The sequence below is a fragment of the Heloderma suspectum genome, chromosome 5 (genome assembly GCF_057233095.1).
Source record: "Heloderma suspectum isolate Gila_16-S chromosome 5, 16-S_ref, whole genome shotgun sequence".
In the NCBI taxonomy this organism is placed as follows: Eukaryota; Metazoa; Chordata; class Lepidosauria; order Squamata; family Helodermatidae; genus Heloderma; species Heloderma suspectum.
Genome location: NC_139462.1, coordinates 177,096,815 through 177,118,820, shown reverse-complemented (window position 1 = coordinate 177,118,820; position 22,006 = coordinate 177,096,815). Strand labels below are relative to the sequence as shown.

At 41.3% G+C, this 22,006-nt stretch overlaps 1 protein-coding gene across 15 annotated transcripts in view; it reads right to left on the bottom strand.

Annotated features, from left to right (window-relative positions):
- CPVL (carboxypeptidase vitellogenic like) overlaps positions 1–22,006 on the bottom strand; it is a 64,822-nt gene that overhangs the window by 4,981 nt on the left and 37,835 nt on the right. For all 15 annotated transcript variants that reach the window (XR_014792343.1, XM_084858479.1, XM_084858485.1 and 12 more), the window contains 5 exons: positions 21,223–21,345; positions 20,721–20,852; positions 19,300–19,398; positions 17,477–17,650; positions 4,663–4,845 (listed from right to left, as the gene is read on the bottom strand). Coding sequence is in view for 14 of the 15 variants with exons in the window: in XM_084858479.1 (XP_084714605.1) it covers positions 4,663–4,845; positions 17,477–17,650; positions 19,300–19,398; positions 20,721–20,852; positions 21,223–21,345 (711 nt within the window). In the remaining variant the exon portion in view is untranslated. The remainder of the gene's footprint in view (positions 1–4,662; positions 4,846–17,476; positions 17,651–19,299; positions 19,399–20,720; positions 20,853–21,222; positions 21,346–22,006) is intronic.

Sequence of the window (22,006 nt, the reverse complement as noted above, 5' to 3'; positions counted from 1 at the left end):
AGAGGTTAGTTTAAACCACGACTCCCGATTAGCATGTAACAACAAGCCAGGAATCCATTAATGTGAAACGGAACTCTGGTTTATTCCTACTCCTCACTATGCAGCAGGAAAAACAATAATCTACCATTCAACTACAGACCCCACACCTTCAACAATTAATATACGTTATGTATTTTGATAGCTAGGCAATTATTGGGGGGGGGGCAGGGGGAAATAGCAAAACTGAACAAGAAATTCAGTTTTCTACCCCCATGCTAAGGGCATCTCTACACCTGCAATTTATCACACACTCATGACTGGCTACTTACAGAAGTTGGCAGGTCCATTACACGACGTCATAGGGCTTCATCACACAAGGCTAAAAATCCTGCAATTTACCAGGGCTTCTGCTTCTGGAACCTTTGTGGGATTAGATTGGGTCCTTTCCATGTGGCTTCTCAAAAAAACACCGAAACTTCTCAATAAGTTCTGTGTTTCATTACAAGGCCACTAGGTGGCGCTGTTGTCGTATTTGCAATAAAGCAACTTTATTTTTTAAACATTATACCCCAATTTACAAGGTAAATCAACTCCATGGCAGGGGGAAATGCTGGACTTTCTTCCTCATGAAAAACAACGCAATAGAGCCCACAATAGAGCCCACAAAAAGTGGGCAGTGCCATGGATGATGACTACGTCATGTATAGGATCCGCAAACTTCTGTGAGTAGCCAGTCTCAATAGCAGGATAAAAGCACCGTGTGAAGGAACCCATAACCCCCAACTGTGATTTTCCCGCTATTTCCCCCTGCCTATCCCATGTTATCCCCAGATGGAACAAAATGCAGTATTTTTTCAGCCTGCACAACAGGAGTCCCATGACCTGCCTGTGTACTTCTCCTGTAGTGCAAAACACCCACTTTGTTTTAGGGTCAAAAAAACCACCATTTGCGTCCCTGTACTGAGCTGTGATAGGCTACGTAAATATTTATGTAGCCCCGCTGTGACAGGCTACGTAAATATTTACGTAGCCTATCACGGCCTCCGCAGTGATGCAAATGGCGTCCCTGCGTTAGCCGTGATAGGCTACGTAAGTATTTACATAGCCTATCACAGCTATGAAGAGGAGGAAGCAAATGGCAGCCGCAGAACGGCCGCCATTCGCAAAGCAGCGCGGACGGGAGCAGGTAAGTGCTCCATTTCACGCGCCTTTTATGGGTTAGGGGCGGCAGGGACTTTGTCCCGCGCACCTTTCGTGGATTGGGGGAGCAGGGGCTTTGTTCCGTGACGGATTTCGGGGGGCTGAATGCACTGGCATTCGGCCTCACTGAGATCCGTCGCGGAATTCTCTGACATCCCTACATGCCAGTTTGCTGTGACTAAATGCAATGCGCCAACTTTTGCTCCCGACTTCAGCTGCTTACTCCACAATGCAGAATGGCCAGCATGCCGGCATACCAGCATTCTAGCAGTTCACCGGGAAACCGGTCCCTACGAGGGCAGGGTTTGAGCAGTTCAGTGGAAGTTGCTGTCCACCCACATTGCGTATCAATCATAACCAAACCACCAGTAATCAGCAAGGGGAGGGAAAGGGGCAGGAACCAAGGAGGAAATTTTGCAATGCCCCCAGTGTGTGTAATGGCTTTTCACAGAAAAGTAGCCACCCCGTGAAAAGGTAAGGAATGGAATATACCGAGATAGAAACAACTGTATAAAGGAGCCTGATCTAATCCCGCAGTGAAACTGGCTAGAGAAAGCTCCGGTATTGATGCAGATTTCCCTTGTGATGAACCCCTAAATGCCGACATGCATGTGCAATACCCAAACAAACCATACTTTTAGAAAATGACCATCTTAATACATAGCATTAGGGACTGTGATCAGCTTTATGGTATAAAGCAACTAGTTGCAATTTATGTCTGAGAAAGACTTAAATGAAGCCAAGATTTTTCTTTATGGGAACTAATTGCCTTTGGAAGCAGTTATCTCAAATCTATTTAGGTTCCTTCCATTACAAATATGCTTATATGCTTATGCATATTTACTTTGTTCAATCCAGTAACCTTCTGAAAATCCTCCAAAGGACCCGGTTTCAGAAAAACAATTAACCACGTGATTTTAAATCCCACTTAAGCCCTCCCATTGTTACTGGAACAATGGTGCAGCTAGGTAATTTTAGAAACTGGATGTAATGGTCTTACGGTCTTTAGATATAGCTAAGTGCATTGCTTCATTTGTGAAACACACAACTAACATTTACAATACTCTCCCACTTTAGCACATTAATCATATGGATTGAGTATATTTCTTTTCCAATACTCTCCCACTGCCATTCCATGCTTTAAAAGTACTTCTACATTTCTGATATGTCAGAACAACAATCAAATTCTTTGCCATCCTTGATTTAGAAAAAAAAAACCACCCCACTCTGAGCATGTGCAATTTTGCATTTTCAACTCACTTCAACCATGACCACAGGAATAAAATGCAGTTTGCTTCTGAACCTGCTGCTCCCTGGGTGGTCATGATCTGGGGAGCCCCTGAGCTGTGGGACTCTGGACTTTGACCCCAAGGTCCAGCCCTAGCTGCACCACTGCACTGAAATACAGTCAAGCAGCTATGCTCTTAAATCACTGTAAAAAAAACCCAGCAACAACCAACATGCTGTTTTTAAAGTGCATCCTGATTGATTTCCCCTCTTCCTAGTAAAACTATCAAGGTCAATATTACCCACATTCTGACTCACAAGGCCATTTATCAGAAGAATTTATTGGGAAATGAAATGTCTACACATTTGCGAATTTAGAGACTGTGAAAGATAATGCAGAGTTTATACTTCCTGTTTACCCTAAAAACTGCCTGAATAGTTTTCTTCCATCTAAAAGTAGCTACATATTATAGGTTGAGCTAAACTTCCATGAAAAGCTTTGAAAAGGTCTTCATGCGGTGATTATCAATGAAGCCAGAAAGAAAATTGATCTTGATTAATTTGCTTATCATTTATCTCCTTAGTTGTGCTGCACTTAAATGATTTCAGCTACTTAATAGTTGCCACCTTACAAAATGCAGGTCTTGGGTTTCTATTCTATGAGATGTTGCATGAGCAAATAAAATTTTGGATTGTCTTTTTAACTGTTTCATCAGTAGAACAATCCTACTTCATTGCACTGAAATTACAATTAAGCAGTTCTTAATTAGCTCTGAAAAAACTGTTGCATGCTATGATATTTTAGATTTCTTATTCAAGTAGAGGAAAGAAGAAAATAGGTCTTTCAAAGCTTTGGGTTTTAAAATATATGCTCATTTCATGTTTGCCTTTTTCTGTTCGCTTTTTCATAAGATACCTACCCTCTTTAAATTTGGAAGAAAAAAAATAAGCACAGTAGAAGATGAGGAGGACTTTTAATATTTGGGCTACACTCTCCATAACTTTCTAATGCGAAGAGAAAACTCTCTGGAAAAGACCCTGATGCTGGGAACGACTGAAGGCAAAAGGAGAAGGGGACGGCAGAGGATGAGATGGCTAGATAGCATCACCGATGCAATGAATATGAACTTGAGCACACTCCGGGAAAGAGCGGAGGACAGGAAGGCCTGGCGTGCTATGGTCCATGGGGTCACGAAGAGTCAGACACGACTGAACAACAACAACAACTCCATAACTTTACTGTGTAAATTCTATTTGTTTGAAAAATACCATCTGGGTTCCAGAGGCTGTTACAGGATTGTAGTAACAGAGCTAAAAAAGACCGGAGAATGTTTGCAAGAGTTCACAATTAAATTAATTATGACCTATGTGAATACAACCATTTGTGATAAGCCAATACAGTGCTATACAAACACTATCTGTAGCTGTCACATAGAAAAAGCCTAAACATTTTTTGCCAGGAGACATCAAGTGTGAATGCTATTTTTGTCTAAAGTGACTAATAATTGCAACTCTAACCAGCTGTTCAGTCCTGTATTTGAAATTAATTCAATAACAAAATAGATATTTCATTCATTCATGCCTATGAGAATCCACAATGAACATTAACCACATCAAGGTCTGTAATAAGAACATGCTCATATTCTTGAAGTCCCTGTAGGATTCAGCCAAGGGAAGTGGGAAGAGAATGATGGCATGATACACATCCATATACCAGGCTGTGGTTAGAGATGGGTGAATTAAATGGCAGTATATAAATACTTTTAATATAATAAATGACAATTTAATAAAACACCCCTACTGCCTCAGAAATGATAGGGCTTTTGCATTTGTACTGTAAAATAATGCACAGTGCTCAGAGTGGGAGAAAAACAAAGTTGGATGGTTTTGTTTCAGATTAGGCCAAACTCGGTTGTATCCATTTAAAATAAATGGCATATATTCCACCCATCCTGCCCCACTTAGAGCCCCAAGTAAAGCACCACCCAGAGCATGAAAAATTTAATTCAAACAGAGTACCATCAAATTCAATGGAGCTTATTCTCTAGCAAGTACACATAGGATTGCAGCCAAAATTATCTTATTCGGCTTGATTTTAGAGAAATCACTGGGGAAAAACTGAACCCTTCGGTAAACCTAAAGTTCTGCTTTTTTAAAGGTTTGGCAATAGAACAGCTAGATGCAACGGTGCTTCAGATACTGGCTGCATACCAGTAAAATAAACAGAGTTAAACAGTGCTAGAATTCTTTTCTTACCTGATAGAATTCACCTGCTTGGCGTACAAAGCCAGCTACTTCAGGATCGTTAGCATGTATTTTCCATACAACTCTCTTGGCATTCTTGTATTCTTCCACTTTAGCCCATGGCACAGTAGGCAGAAATCGTTCTGTCAGTGGGGCTGCCACAATGACATCTAGTTGCCCACTGTATAAGAGAACCTGGAAAGCATATGCAAGTCAACAACTTGTAAAGCTCAGGTTAAAGAAGCCCTGTGAGTCTTGCAAGCATCCATTCTGATCATAAACAGTTTGCATAATAGAATAGCCAAAAACCAAGGACAGAAGACAGGATAGTCAACTGCTGCAGCATAAAATCTTAGCCTGGAGGAATGAAATCAAAGTATATTGCAAGTTTTTGAGGAAAGGCTTGCATTCTTCAAGCTTTCCCCAGTTTTCAAATACTTGCTCCCATCTGTAGATGGAATTAGGGAAGCAGCAGCAGTAAAATGAAAAAAATACTTACATGAAACGTGCTGTTGCAGAGGTCCACAAACAAGTCTTTAGGGGAATATTTCACTTCCCACAAAACCACGTTTGTACCGTTGTTGCTGCTGGTTTTATTGTTGTTTTTATTGCTATTTTATTGTGTTTATGTTTTTATGGCTTTTAATATTTTAATTGGTTTTATGTATTTGATTCTGTAAGCCGGCTTCGGAGGGCTTCTGCCCCGAAAGGCGATCAATAAATATTACAAACAAACAAACAAACAAACAAACAGGCATAACCCCAAATGTCATTTGCAAGGGTGGAGCTCAGGTCACTGGACACTGTATGGAAAAAAGTATCATATCATAATCTCCCTAGCTGTCCTAGTAGATTATACCCTATATATTAATTGAGGAAGAACTTTATGCTTTGTTCTCTAGCCTAATGGAAAAGTACAAATGGAAAAGGAGATTTAGAATAAAGATTCAATTAGTTTGCATGTCTCTAAAAAAAAGGCCAAGGTGCAAAAACATTTTATTAGTGCAAAAACATATTTTATCTAACAAACTTTTAAGTTTGTTGGATAAAGCTTAAGTTTCTCTTTAAATCTCCTATCTAAACTGATAGATGTTTCCTATCAATCAGGATCTAAGAGCACAATGGTACGGCTCAAGCCAAGATAAAAACCTTTGTATGGCTACAAAACACACCTGTTACCTAAGAACTAGTAACTGTTTGTTATTTTAAAAAATCCTGGTGGGGTTAAAAGCCTTTTCTGCAAGACTCACTCAAACTAGCTCAAATAAAATATTTGCACTGTTTATATGAAGAAGCTACGCCTCAAAGACCTTGATTCTCCACAGCCTCTACAAGTTTCTTTTTGCACTTATTACATTAAACTGTAAAGGAATAATTATAATCACCAGTGCAGGTATAGACACAGTGTAGTAAAAAACAGCCCTAACTTTAGAAACCCAGAAGTATCACGTAAATCAACATGGATAATACTATTTTCTATTTTTCTGTACATTTTAATATACTATAGTTCCATGAAGACTCCTGTGTGTGTAAAAATATGCTCTCTCATTCTCTGTCTCATATATATATAAGAGTGTGTGTGTGTGTGTGTGTGTGTGTATGACCCAGACAGACAATAGCACTAAAATGCAAAAGACGTCTGTTAAACTTAAAAGCTTTTACAATTCTATGTCAACAGAATTTGTCATTACACTTATTTCTGGTGTATTTACCAGATGTTTGGAAGTTATAAAGTTCAACTTCAATGGCTATCAATTATTACAAGACTCTCCCCATCCTCCTGAATCATTAATCTAGCATAAATAATTCCTTCATAACAATCTATGAGAAGAGTGGAAGGAGGAAAGGAAGGAATCCTTTAACTTACTATGGCTACATCACCATGAAGGTGTTTAAATCATGAGAAAACTAACTTCACATTTCTGACTTGTAGTAAATTAAAGCAGTAGGTTTTGTACTAAGGCCCTGTTAAGACCTTAAATACTGAAACAAACATGCAATTAGCTGGGATTTAATGAGCTGTCTAATGAGAAGTGACAGAACCTGCCAGAATTTCCAAGCTACATGCAATCATAAATACTGCAGCACAGAATCCTAACCTTAGGCAAGTTAACCTTCCCAATGTTGCTGCTAAGGAGGTGATAATGAAATATTCCCAGTACCTTTGCAAGGTTCCAGTGGTCTTCAAAAGTATCCCATGACCAGGAAATCACGTTAGAGAAAGCACAAACACTTACATGTTTTAAATCGATCATGTTTCAGCCCATTATGATTTAGTGAATGTGAGTGGATCTATAGATGGGCAAAATCTCCATGATAAGGGATGCATTAAGGGTATCCAATATTTTTATTCAGAGCAATAAATCTTATGAAATTATTTTAAAATAGCACAAACCCTTGCTGGGCAAGGCAGATCTAAATGCACACAGAAAGAAAATTCTGATACTCACTAAAATATATTTGCAAGATCCACAGACACCAAAGGGCTTCTTACAGTTAAATAAATGAACAAAGTATTGTGTGTCTGAAGCCAAACCTGTCTTTTTCCTCTTTTCTGGGAAAAGAAGGTTTCATCTATTTATTACAAACCTCAGTTGTGATATGCAACATAAGAAAGCACTAAATCATGAAGGAACATTGCCCTGCAAAATCTCCTTCATTCAGTTCACAGTTCTCAAGGGTATCCATTGACTCTCTCACATACAACTTTGTTTTCTTCAGAAGGAGTGCCACAGATGCAGTATGCCTCTCAGGGATAAAATCTTTTCTGAAGGAGTGACTCAGATTTCGCAGCCGCCCCACCCTCCCAGCAGATTATGCTCCTACACACACGCACGTATGCGCGCGCGCGCACACACACGCACACACATACATAAGGGCTCCTGTTAGGAGCAAGATAGACAAGAAAAGCAGCCGCATTAAAAAGACAGTAACTGGGCCTGGTAAAAAGGAGAGAAAAAAGAAAACTGTGCATCACTGCTGGGACCAAACGTTACCCAGAAAAAGTCCAACTGCTCCCAGAATTCCTTAGCCAGCATGTTGTAGGACTCTTTTCTGTCTAAACGTGCATAGGATTGTGCCCTAAAAGGAGTAAAAGTGCAGTGACAATTCCTGCTTGTCACTTCCCGATACTCTTAAGTGCTGCTGTTACTCATATAAGCTATTTTCCAGCTAAAACTGATTCCTTGGTTATTTCTCTTATTCTTTCAATTAATGGGCAAGCAGCCCTCATTTATCTGAGCTGTTGATTCAGCTGCTTCATGATCCTGTCTTATGGTTGCCTCCCTGACATAATTTGGCACTCTGCATCTAGTGAATGTGGTTGTTAGGGATGCAACTGCACCAATTCAATATTAAGGGGAAATATTTATTTATTTATTGCACGTCTATACTGACCATTAGCCAAAGCTCTCAGTTCACAACCATTAAAACCATAAAATACAGCACGACAAAACATAATATTGTGTTTTAAATTTAAAACTACAGTATAAAACCAAATTGAAAACCAGCAGCAGTGTAAAGATGTAGAAATACAGTAACAGGTTTAAAAGCAACAAAAACCAAAGAACTAAAATACTGAGCGTTTGAGTGGAAGATGGTATATGTGAGAGAGAAATGTATTAAAATTAGTGTAGTATAAAAGTTATAGGACTGCTAGTATGGGATCATCCAAGAGATAAAAGCGTAATCATCACTAGGTTTCTGGAATGACAATTATTTCTAAAAAGCTGTATTGCCCTGGCCGTGGGCTGCTAAGGTTTAGAGGTGCCGAGATAATGATAAGCCAGATGCAGGTTTGCTTACAAGGAGACTTTATTGAGTACTTACTGCATACAGGCACACCCAATGGTTGGATCAGACAGCTTCTCTGAACCCAGAGCCAAGGGGTACAATGGGTTTTATACCATACATGTTAGCAGTAAGGCAGCATGACAGCAGCAAGCGTTAATTAGCGTTCATCTGCAACTTTCCCAGCATAGGCTAACAGTGCTTGTTCAGGAGGAAAACAATCAGAAGTTTCCCAGCACAGACACCTGTAGCTTAGCATAAACATAGCCTCACTTCTCAAGCGCATCCTAGGCCCTAGTAAGGCCAGCGCTCGTTAGCATGGAATGTGCCAAGGCGGCGATATCGACCTTTGACTCATCTTACCAATGAAGAGGCCCACTAGCAGGAAAACTGCAGCTGATGGACTAAAGTCAGAGAGTACTACGGATCTCTAAGTCCTCTAAAACTACAGGCCTGGGGCCAATACAAAAGCGTCTCTCTTATTTCACTGAAAGTAATAGAAACTTGGAATGCTGAAAGACTATGCCTGGGTTAGTGACTGAGGTCTTTCCCCCAAGCTCTGTTACGAACAATAGAGCCAATGTTGTAGATGAGTGCTGAGAAATGGCCAGTTGGCACATGTGCCATGTTTTGCTCATTGCCTGTACCTACTGGTATAATATTTCCTCACAAATGACACTGTAAAACAGATCTGATGAGGAAACTTGATAAAACAGCTCCAGAGGACTCCAGATGTGCTGGCTTTTGGCACATGTATTATGTGCTATGAATTCAATTGACATTACCCTGACATCTTGGCTCAAGGATCCATCTTGTTCCAGAAAGCATAACCTGAGAGCTGCCAGGAACCACCACAGAGGCATAGGAGCCACAGAATATCCTTACTTCCTCCTTCAATCTGCCAGTCATAAGTTCTGGTGGGAAAAACAGCCCAATACAGACGCGTCCCTACCTCCCAGACAGGTCAAACACCGAGCACCCTTCATGACACCTTTTGATTTACAATTGTGTTATGCCACACTGTATAGCAAGCTAGATGGAAAATTATTCAAAAGGCAAATAACCTCCCTGAGCCTTTTATTCAGTTGCCAGAACCAAACCATTGTTCTAGCAAATGAACAGAAACCATGGCCCAGCCTCTGACCCATCAAGCTCTGTGTTCCCTTTATTTGGAACCCTATAACTGCCTCAGAGGTCAGGCAGCTAATATTCTTTCTGCCTGGGGAACTCTCACATTGGTGTGTCTCAGCTGAGAGAATGAACCCAAGGTCTGATTAATTTTTAGTATCATTCTTTGTTGTTTTTTCCTAGCATGATTCTCCATTCTCTGGCTCCTACCTGACATTTCCAGGGTCAGAGAAAGTTTTACCCCCTGAAAAAGCACCTCCACTATTGAGTCCAAAGCCATGTTCCATGCATAATGCAGCACAACCTACCAGCTCTACTGAACCATTCTGGGGCCTGGTAGGGGATTGAGACCTATGCATGACTTGTTGGTTCCAAGTCCAAAGGTGGATTTGGTCCCATAGGGAGCAGTGAGCACTGGGAAGTGGCTATCAAAACGTCTTGAGCCGAATGCACAATTTCTGAATTTGATTGGAAACTCTAAAGGAGATGTCCCATTGGCAAAACTCTATCTAAATCTGTTTTTGACCAAGAATGTGATGACTCTGGGCTCCCTAAGAAAGTCTAAGCTTAGCCTTCATTTGGTCTCCCCATTATTGCTCACCAGACACCTTTGTTCTGGATGTTGTGATGCAGCCTACTATCAACAAGGCCAGAGTAGCACGAGGCTAATGCCATCTTTTTGAATTTGGAACTAAAGCTGCAAAGCTCAAGGATAGTCTGTGCCCACAGCATTTTTCTAATATTTGTCAATCAACCATAACTGAAGTCCCTTGGGTTGCCCTTCCTCTGAAGTCAGGTACTTATACCCGCTACTGTTATATTTCTTTTCCTTTTCTCCTGAATCTATCCATTTTTGCCCCTGCAGCCTACCATTGCCATCAGCACCTGTGCTTCCTTGATTGTAGCCTTCCAATCCCCTGCGCAGCCATTTCAATAGCACACATTCCCCTCCTTACTTGGTAAATGCTAAGTTCCCCAATATTCATCTTTTCTACACCTTTTTCTAGTTAGGCCTGTTAGACCTCGTATACTAGCCCATATGCTATGGGGTAGCTATACTAATCAAGCCAATGTTCTCCTCTTAAATGGACGTGAATGAGCATTTAAGCTAATTCCTCATTCTAGAAGAAGCTATTCCCTCTGTAACAGCATAGTGCATGAATCCACTGTGTGTGCACCTCTACTTAAAGGCACCCTGAGACCTGCATTGGTCATTATGCAAGTTGCATATCCATGTGAATGAGAACGTATGGCAACAGCATGGATTCAGGGAGCACCTTATGTGAGTGCATATTAAGAGGAAAGCTCCCCAGTTTCTCCCAGTCCTTCTCCCAGCTGCATCCTGCTGAGCCATATCACATATAATTCTGGAGGATCCTCCAAATATTCAGGAGCAGTTTGTCAGGGGTGCAAGGGGCTGCAGCAGGGAGAAGGAGATGCTTGAGGAGAATTGCCTGTCATGCTTAGGCAAGTCAGTTTATACAAATCCAATATGCAAAGTCATACATAGTAGAGACTGAGTGCGCTGACACAGACACACTGTTGGTGTTTCATACCAATAACTTTCTCAGCTACATAAGTCCCCTGAGAAACCTGTGGAAAATGTAAGTGACATTTTATGTTTATGACATTCTCAGTATCTTAGACAATATGATAGCTAAATGAAAACTTTGAGAATAGTACAATAAGGTAGAAATGGAAGAAGCTATTTTTAAGAGCAAGAAAAATCTGCTTTGATCAAGAACTGTGAGATGTGTATATTTAATCCTGCACACCTGCCAGGTCCAGGAAGGGCTGTGGGACAGCTGCATCCAAATCTAGATTTGGAAGGTGAATAGAAGTGGGGAACTGGAGCATGTAGTAGAAAATAGGTATTGCCCTGTTGACCAGAAAGGGCAGAAGACTGGACTCCTGGTATTTATATCAGGCATGGCTAATCAAGAGACATCACAATGCCTGTCAACTGCAGGGGCTGATGCTGCACATCAATTAGGGATGGGAGAACCCGGGATGCTTGAGCTTGCTCAAATTCTCTGAGTTTTACTTCAGAGCTCCATTTGGCTTGCTTCTGTTCCCATTTGCGACCTGTTTTTTGGTTCGTTAGAATGGGAAGGGTGTGCATTGTTCAAAAGCTGTGCATTTTTAAAGGTGCATATTTTGTGAAAGCAAATGCAAGTATGGGAATTTGCAAACATTTTTGGAGAACATGCACTCCTGTTGCATTCGAGGTTGCAAACGGAGCATATTTGAGTGATTTGTAAACTGAAACAAAATTTTTATACATCCCTACACATCACATCGCTTTCTCTTACACATTTCTTCTGAAAGCGCCTCCAAAGCTTGAATACATGCCATCCCAAGTGGCTCACCAAACTAAGTCTCAGCTTCCAAACATGAGAGTCCCAGTTCAAGACCCAGAGTCCCTGAACCACCACAACTACAGTAACTGAGCAGCTCTGCCAAGTCTTAGACTTTAAAAGGAACTCCTTTGTTCTGTCTTGACCAACTCTTTCCGTCACTACCTGCATATTGAGCCTGAAGAACCACTCCCAATCCTTCAAGCCTGCATCCTTAACTCCTAGAAGCAGAATGCAGCCTCGATCACATCTGGGAATTAGGGAAGGAGAATAAATACCATTCTGCTCATCATCATCATCAAAAAAAATTCAGAAGCAAAAGCAGTAAAAGCAATTAAGAACTTTAAAATTGCATGTTGAAATTTATGAGTGGAAGTCAATCTAATTACATCTGAGTGAGTTCTCTTTATTTTAATTAAGACCAATCTGTAACTTGCTTCCTTTGTTCAGTTTTAGAAATCTTTCAGTGGTTCTGCTTGGTCTCTATCCAATTTTTAATAAACTTGCAGCAAGATGCTCAATCTAATGAAAAACAGTAATAACATTTCAAAAGCCTAAATATATCGATAGATGGCACTTTGCATCCTTCTGGAAAATGAAGTGAATAAAATGGTTAGGAATTTAAGTTTTAACTAGGGATGTACGAAAGTGACTTACCTTTCGCGGATTATGTTGATGGTGCGGGGGGGAGGAGTTCCGTCCCTCCCCCCGGAATCCTGGCCGGGGGGGAGGTGCTCCGTTCCTCCCCCCGGAATCCTTGAACGGCCGGCTGTGCTCTGCGGCAGCTTCGTGGAGCAGCCGTCCAGGCCTGGCCCGGCCAGGCCAGAGCCGTCCGCAGCTGGATTTCCGGCTGCAGAGGGCTCTGGGTAAAAACAAAACAACAACAACAAAAAACAACCACGCACGCAAATGGCCATTTGCGTTCCTTCTTTTTGGCCGTCTTAATCTACGTAAATATTTACGTAGACTATGACGGCGAAAATCAAGGGGAACGCAAATAGCATAGCGGGCGCCATTTGCGTCCCTTTTTCATTCACCGTTTTAGCCTACGTAAATCTTTACGTGGGCTAAAACGGCGAATCAAAAGGTAACGCAAATAGCGCCCGCTACGCTATTTGCGTTCCCCTTGATTTTCGCCGTCATAGTCTACATAAATATTTATGGCGGTGGCCGTAGCCGCCGCAATTTGCGTACGCGTTGTTCGTTTTTTTTAACCCACACCCAACCATGATAGGCTAGTAGGCTACGTAAAGATTTACGTAGCCTATCACGTCTTTTTTTTCTTTTTTTTTAAACCTAGCCATGATAGGCTACGTAAATCTTTACGTAGCCTATCACGTCTTTTTCTTTTTTTTTTCACAAGCCTGGAAATGGCGGCGGCGGTAGCCGGTCGGAAGACCGCCCGCCACCGCCGCTGCAGCCAGAGCTGCCGCCGCTGCCCGGAAGATCTGCCCCAGGTAAGTCTCGTCCCGGGAGAGATCCGCGGGGGGTGGCAGGCCGTTCCGCCACAGATTTCGGGGGCCGAATGCACTGGCATTCGGCCTCACCAAGATCCGAGGCAGAATTCTCTGACATCCCTAGTTTTAACTAGGAAGTGTATTTTTTCTCTGAACCCAAAGCCACTGACTGGGTTCGCCCGACATAACGTACCATGGGCAGCCAGCCACCATGGGATGCTGTGTCAACATGTTTTCCGCAGGGTGGCTTCTTTTGTTTAGAACAAGCCACACTCAGAACTCATGGCTCGCTGGAGGTTTGTTCATAGTCATGGTGGGTTGTCGTGTTGTCCAAACCTGAGAGAGCAATTTTATCATGTGTTTCTTGGATGGCTACACAGCTAGTTGGCAAGAGCAGCAAGAAAGCCTGTGCTGCTTTTCACAATCTCACTGGTGCTGCCTCCAGCCTCCCTCACCAGGGACTGCCTTTCCACCAATGCCGAAATGGCACTTTAAGAAGGACCATAACTCATTCCCTGGCTTTAAAAAAAAAATCAGTGCCTCAAAATGCACAAATGGGCTCATAATTTCTTTATTACCATTATTTTTGTTGGTCTTTCACATATTTGCATACATCTACTAAAGTGCAGGAGCCACAGCAGTAACTGATGTGAAAAGGAGCCACTAAAAGAGGGCAGGGAGTTCATAACTCCCCTTTCTGGAGTAGCTAGAGACTGCAGAAAATCAATGTTGAAAAGGTGGAAGATACTGAGAAGTGTCAGTTCAACACCTAAAAGAGAGAGGATTGCCAAGGGGGAGATATTGCCCTGCCCCCTTTTGGTGCATTTGCTCTGTTTGCCTTTCCCCCGCCATTTTTGGTTCTTCTGAATTGCACTACTGGGTCCCTCCTTTCTCTTACTCTTATTTCTTCCCCGGTCCTTCACAACTGTGTGCAAATTAGCTTATATGCAACCTCATCGTGTCAATTTTTTTGTATGTTACCTATTCCACATCAGGGCTCCCTTTGACAGCTGAAACATACAGGGAAATTGATCAGGCAAGACTACACATATCAGACAGCCGTAAGCACACACTTGCAAAAGACCGACCAATAATAATAATAACAACAACAACAACAACAACTATTATTATTATTATTATTATTTATGACCCCATTTGTGCATTTTTGAGGGGAGGGGAGCCACGGAATGAAAAGGGTTAGCGACTGGAGCAAGGAGGGGGCCGGAGCAAGGAGACAAGACAGGTTTTGCTGCAAAGGCACCTGGAATACCTTGCCTGACTGAGACTGAGCAGGGGGAGAAGCAGGGGGAGAACAAGCCACGGCAAGCCTGATCGTCTGTTGGGCATACCATGGGATGTTCAGAGAACAACCAACCCACCATGGCTTATTTGCAGTGTGATGTGCAAACCTGCACATTGTCATCATAGCTACATTTGCACCTAGTGCTTTTTCCAGCCCTTGAACACTGAACAGCTTTCCCTTGTCCTCCCACAACATGTCATGCTAGATTATCATTTGCCATACTTTGTGCATCCTGCAAAATTATCGTGTCTGTTTCTCTCCTATAAGAACAGAGTAAGTGCAAACACTACACTTTCAGGCTGACAAATTGGAACAAAAGGACTGGTCCAGAACAAATCACTTACAAGGCATGCTGGGTGCTGATTGGCTACAACCAAAGATAAGAGTGCCAGAATTCTAATAGGCCATTTATACCATTCAATACAGCATTTTCTGCATCGCATTATTTGTTATAATTCTTCATATTCTTTTAGAGGAAAAGAAAGAAAACAAAAATGATGGCAAACAGTTTAACAGGATGTATGATGGGATTGTCAAAAACAAAGCCTGTGGCAGAATTTCTGAAGCACTTCCAATAGCATTTCTAAGCACCAAGCGTGCTGCTCTTAATCTATAAGTTATTATACTTTTTTCAAAAGGTCAGCAGGCCCCAACATCCATCACTACGGCTACCACATGCCAGACTGTATCCTCCATAAATCCTATACAATGAATTATGTGTAGTATTATTCCCCATCTGGTTTTGGTTGAGTGAGAAGCAAGTGATGTTTGTTTTGTTTCTTTTACATCTCCTAAAAAGGAACCCACACTTCATTCCAATGGAAATACAGAGAAAATATTCACCCTTTCCCAGAAAATGCCAGGCATGTCATTATAGCAAACTTCTGTCCTGTATTACTTCTTGACCTCAAGAAATCTTCACCATCAGTACACCTCTATCTTAGGAAACAAGCTTGGATTCACCAAAACAGCCTAATGCTTCAATACATACAAGCAGGTTGCTTCAACTCTGAAAGAGGCAGGGGGTCTTTCAACTCTGAAAGACCCCCTGCCTCCAGCGGTAGAAGCCAGGTCTAAATGTTACATTTATCTTGTTGTTAGGAAGTCATGCAGGAAGTGAGGTGTAATGCTGTCAGGTGTGTTGTCTGCTCGAGACATCTGTTAGGTCATTTCCCCCCAGTAGTCAAATGTGATGGGGGATTTGTGGGTTTTTAAAACTGCACTGTGGAAATACATTCCATTAGGCATAATTAGCATTAAAATGTACGTTTTGCCTTCTGTTCCCATAGTGTCTGCCTTCAGCTAATATGGGCACCCTGCTTGGGCCGACTGACTCCTTTGCCAGCACTTTGCTAGACAACTATAGCCAAAAAGAGGGATAGATTGTCTCTACGAGGCAATCTGCACAAATTGATCTGGCAGACAAATAACTACCTCCCAAGTCATGTTGCACATGAACATTGTACTTCCTATGCAAGTAGGATAGCATGCCAAACTATCACATAATTTTGAGGTGGAAAGCAGGACACTCAACTCAGCACTACCTATGTATGATGAGCTGCAGATGAGCAAAGACATCACACGAGAACTCCAACATCACAAGGTGGGTGTAACATTTAGACCTGGCCCTAGCAAATGGGTGTAGGCAAGTGTGTTGCAGAAAAAGGGTAGATATCTTTTTTCAGGAACAATGTCACAGTATTGTTTGTGCACTATAGTATCTTATTTGAGAATATGACTAGCTGCAACAGTAGGTGTGCTCTTTGATTTTTCTCCAAGGATATGTGCAAACTACAAATTTAAACTAGTTTAAAACTTACTTAACTTTTGTGAACACTATCTAATCAATGTAATGCTGAAAAGTTTGTGAAGGGCTACAGATCCCTAACAAGCTTCACAAATCTAAAATTCCAAAGGATTCTTTGAGGTAATCTATGATGATTAAAAGAGTTTCAAATTTATTTAAGTTCAATAATGTAAATGCATGTCAAGATCAACTTCAGTGGTATATGGAATTAAAGTCAATTGTTTTATTTCTGGGCTGCCCTTTTCAAGGTTCAAGACAGCTCACAAAAACTATATCAGGATGTACGACCCAAATCATCTGGTCTCGTACATGGACCCATTACTAGATAAAGCCAGTTGATTGTTTAGGGTAGTTCTTATGGAAGCAGATGTCAGGACTCTCTCCTCCCTGAACTGCTTCTGCATATTATATGCATTCCATTGATTTCGGGCTAAAGAATAAGTGTAGTACAGCAGGATGACACCCTCCCAAGCATGATAGAGTTGCTATGGTGTAGTGATGCGCTGGAGATAAAACTGGCAAAAAGCATCCCATTCCCATGAAAACTATATCAGATTTGAAAACTAGGTTTAACATGCTGCATGTTTTATATGGAAGCATATTTGAATTAGTGACACCTCCTCTCCCCCTCAATACATATAAAAGAAAACTGAAGTTGTACAGTTCCCACATGATGACTTCTTTGTCCTCCACTAAGCAAGTCTGATTAAAGAAAACTATATGGCACTAAAACACACTTTTAACAAACTGTAAATGAAGAAATCATCCCCAATCATAGATAAGATTTGAAATTCAAATTCATATGTTAATTTGCTGAAGTTGCACTTTCCTGTAACATTTATTAGCACTGAATTTCTAAACTATTCTATTTTCTTTTAGGAATGATTGATACAAAATGTCAGGATGGTGTCAAATATTTGGATCAAGACAGTTCTGCATGTTCTCAAACTGACAGTCAAGAGACTGGGCTTGGCAGCTTGCTTACCCTGTAGTTATCCATTAGAATGCCCAACCATGGCTTTATTGTCTTCATCACATCTTCAAGTAAATGTTTCTCAACTACAGAGCCATCATGGAAGGTCAGGTTTCCAACATGGATAGATTTCCTTACTTCTGGCACTGCTAACAGCTCTCCAAAATATTTTTGATCTGCAGGCTCCTGTTATATATACATAAAAAACCAGAGAAATGGCTGCAATGGCCAACACAATAAAATTATACACCCTGGTTATTCATCCATACTGCAGAGGGGTTTTTTTATTTTTGCACCCAAGCATGCAAAGCACCACATCAGTGAGGATTGTGTTAAATGATCCCTGCAGTTTCACATTTAAGTCTGATATTATGAAGCAATTTAACATCTTCAAGCCTATTAGCTTCATAAGGGGGGAAAACCCAGTGGGTCATAATAACTGGTGGCGCTTGAGAATTGATCAGAGGAGAAAGGCAAGAGGCTTGTTTCTGATGAAATAGCACAGCCACATTCATTATTCACTGTTTAATGTAAATGCACTCTGGCTGGAGCAATGCCCCATGCAGGCAACACGATACCCAGTCTTAATCCATGAAAACTACTTCACTGTACACCACCTCCCATAAGAACATAAGAAATAAAGCCTGCTAGATCAGACCAAAAAGCCCAGCTAGTCTAGCTTTGATTTCCAACGCTGTCTAGCAACATACTTCTGGAAAGTTTCAGACATTATAGTAGTGGCCCTATCCCGCTGCTGGGCCTCAGCACCTTCTACACAGTCTCTGAATAGAGAAATTCCATGGAGCTATCATGGCCAACAGGCATAGACAGACAACCAAATTTTCATGAAAAATACATAGTCTCCTTCCTTCTTCCAGCTGCATGGGCTTGTCTCGGCCAAAGCAAGCAGAAAGTGGTGGTGGTGGCGGACAGACAGATGCATCCTATATAAATAATCTGTGCTACAGCACAATGCTAGGAGCCCAATTGTCCTTAGGGGGGCAATCCTATGCATGTTTAGACAGAAAAAAGGCCAACAACTCCCAGCATTCCCCAGCCTGCATGGCTGGCTGGGGAATGCTGGGTGTTGTAGGAGTTTTTTCTGTCTAAACATGCATAGAATTGTGCCCTAAGTTACCTTGGCAACCAGTGCAGAATTGTTCATCCACCTCTTGACCAGCCAAGCTCTTTAGCATGTGATCAACTTTATGAAAAAAAAGCGAGTCTTTCCACAAACCCACAGAGAAAAAAAGCGTTGTTAGCACCTTGCCTTATTTCTTTTGACAGAGGGTGGCCCATAGCATCAGTTCGTTGTCCAGAACAGGACTTTTTGTTTTCCAGACTATAATTTCATAGCTTTAGGGCACAATCCTATTGTTCACACCCTGGATACTCGTAAACCTCTGAACTTGGAGGCTTACGAGTACCCAATGCAGAGCAGGAGGTGTGTCGTGCCTCCCGCTCTGCATTTTAGCTAGACATGTGTTTTCACCTGTCTAGCTGAGGTGTCGGGGGGGGGAAGGAGGCTGTGACAGCTGGGGATAGCTCGTATCCCTGCTTCCCCAGTCCCCTGCCCACTGGCATGTCCCCTTTCCCACCTGTCCAAACTTGCATTGCGAGCGCACAAAGGCAGCTGGCATGGTTCATTCCATGCCGGTTGTGATGAGACAAGGAGCTCAGACTCCTGAGTCCAAGGTCAGAGTGCTGTCTCAAGCCTCAGATCCAGGAATCTGAAAAATCCTATGGCCCCCCAGACACTGTCGAGGGACCACAGGATTGCTCTCTTAAAAGCATATGTTCAAAATGTCTAGTTTATCACATTTAGGATTGCTCACCTTGCACTGCAAGAAGTTGTAGTAGTTACTACATCCTGTAATATTCTGAATGTAGGAAGGGCTTCCAGTTTGATCACCATTCAATAAAAAATCAAACACCTGTGAGAACAGAACCATGAATATGAATACCGTTCAAACACAAATAGTTATAGTAGACCAACTGAAATTAATTAGCCATGACTAACAGAAGTGCCCCATAGATTTCAGTGGGTGTGCTCTAAATATAAATATGGCTGGATCCAAACCAATGTTTATTTTTTAGTTTCCATAATGGTTTCTAAAGAGATTCAAAGTTCGGTGTAATTCAATTCGCCATGACTAGTGAAGGAATTCTGGACAGAGATACCTGTATGAAGAAATGTTAAAAGGAAGGATTTCAGTCATGTTGTTGGAGCCAAGTGATTACTATATTTGAGCTCAGGAAAGACTTATGACCCACTCCCACCTCCCCAGGCAGGAGATTGAGTTTCCTTTACCTCCGCTCTAACTCCACTCTCCTTGCTGAGCCAATCTGGATTGCTGTTTCAATCTATTCCTGGTTTATGCATACCTAGCTCATGAAACCTGAGATTTTATGAAATCTGGCCTGTTTAGTGGTCTGTAGCACTAACACTCATTTTGGGCCAATTTTTTTCCAGGTGTTCCATGCAATGGCCCTGCAGAGCGGAAAAATGGGCCCTGGATCCCCAAAGTTGCCCACCTCAATCCTATATGTAGTATTGATACAAATTAGTGTGGTAGAGCCTCTTATGGGCCATTGATATATGCAGTACAATCATATGCAATAATAATATATGCATTACCGATGTAATAATATGCATCAGTAAGATGATCCTGTAAAATGTACAACTTTACTGTAACTCAATAGAAAGTTATTGCTGAATGCATCAAAAGATTGCTTTGTGGCATTGCACTGGAAATACAATATACTGCAAATAGATATTCATCATACATATTAGCCAAGTGTGTGTGGTGGTGGTTTCCCCTTCCTCTTTTTCAGGGGGTTAAAAACTGAAACCATTATTCATGGATATTAAAGGTATTCTGCATGTGTTCAAGGCAGCAGATGCAACATATTCCAAGATTGCATTTCATCTGATTTCCTGGGGATAAGCTAAACCTTTAGGGCATGCAAGCACTGACTTAGAGAAACTAAAGCAATTCATGTCAGAGATCCCTATGTAAACATACACTAAGACACTGAATTTTGAAAAGAGCCCAAGGTAAACTTCGTAGAAACATTGGACAATGATTTTTCTCCCCTATTACTTTTCTCCTTCTTGTTCCATCTGCTGCAATATAAATGGACACCCTTTTCCAGCACCACTTTTGCGACCTCCATCTTGCTTCCTTCTGACCTCTTTGTCTGTTCAGATGGTTCTCATTGCTGAAGGCCAGCATGTGGATCTCTTAATACATACTTCAAAGGCTTTTTTCCATTTCTTCTGCTGGATGTAGATTACTCCCAGATCAGTCTGATTCTGGACATAATCCCTCTGCTTCTCATCCACCAAGCCAACTTGATATAGGAATTGTGCATAGCCACCCAACATCTGTAAAGGGAATGCAGAAAACAAACAGTATTAGTCAAAACTGTTCTCACCTTCTAATTGATTAATAAATAATTAAAAAACAAGGGCAATGTATTATCTGAGATTAAAAAAAAAAACATGCCACCAAATTTCAAATAATTTATAAAGACTGAAATAAAATGTCAGTGGCATGTAAGCAGCGTAACTCTGTACAGGACTGCAGCTAATTCACTAATGTGATGGTAAGGAACATACGGCAAATATTAAAAGTATTAGCACTATTAGGAAATCACTTGGGACAGGATTCGTTTTTTAGCCTGAAATTTGAGGACCACAATTCACTTATGTCTACAAAGAATTTAAAATACACACAATTAAGTAGAAATCATACCATTTCAGGGTCACACAGTCCGTCTCCAATGGCAACACCCTTGAAGTTGATCTTTATCTTCGATGTAGGATTATGCGTATGAATATAGTACCCAATAGCAGGTACATACTTTCCTGCATAAGACTAAAAATAATCACGAGGTGAGATAGTCAACAAAAGCTAGTACGAATAGCTCTTACATATTGTATCAAAAAAGCTACAATCCTATACAAGCTTTCCTGGGAGTAAGTTCCATTGAACTCAGTGGGGCTTACCTCTGAGTAGACATGTATAGGATTACACTAAGTATTTTACATAATGCAGCTGTTACCTTTCATATTAATGATGTGGCAGTACAGTCCTATGCATGGATTATATCTAATGTTAGCCATACTTAAAGTAGACCCACTGAAATGAATGGGACTTAGGTTAAACTAACATTGGATACAACCTAAAGTCAGCTCAGAAGTAAGCCCAGTTGAGTTCAATGGGGCTTATTCCCAGGAAAATATTAGTATTGCAGCTCTAATCACCTAGATTTTTTAAATCCTTTAACTGATATACAAATTTCACTAACAAACTAATTAAATTCATTATCAAAACCTTTTCATTCCTAGAGCTTAAATCCCAATCCTCTCACCAGGTTATAGTATTTCTTTATTTCTTTATTGCATTTATATCCCGCCTTTTTTCCTCTTGCAAGGAACCCAAGACAGCTTACATTCTCCTCCTCCTCCTTCTCCTCTCCATTTTATCCTCACAACAACAACCCTGTGAGATAAGCTGCGCTGAGAGTCCATGACTG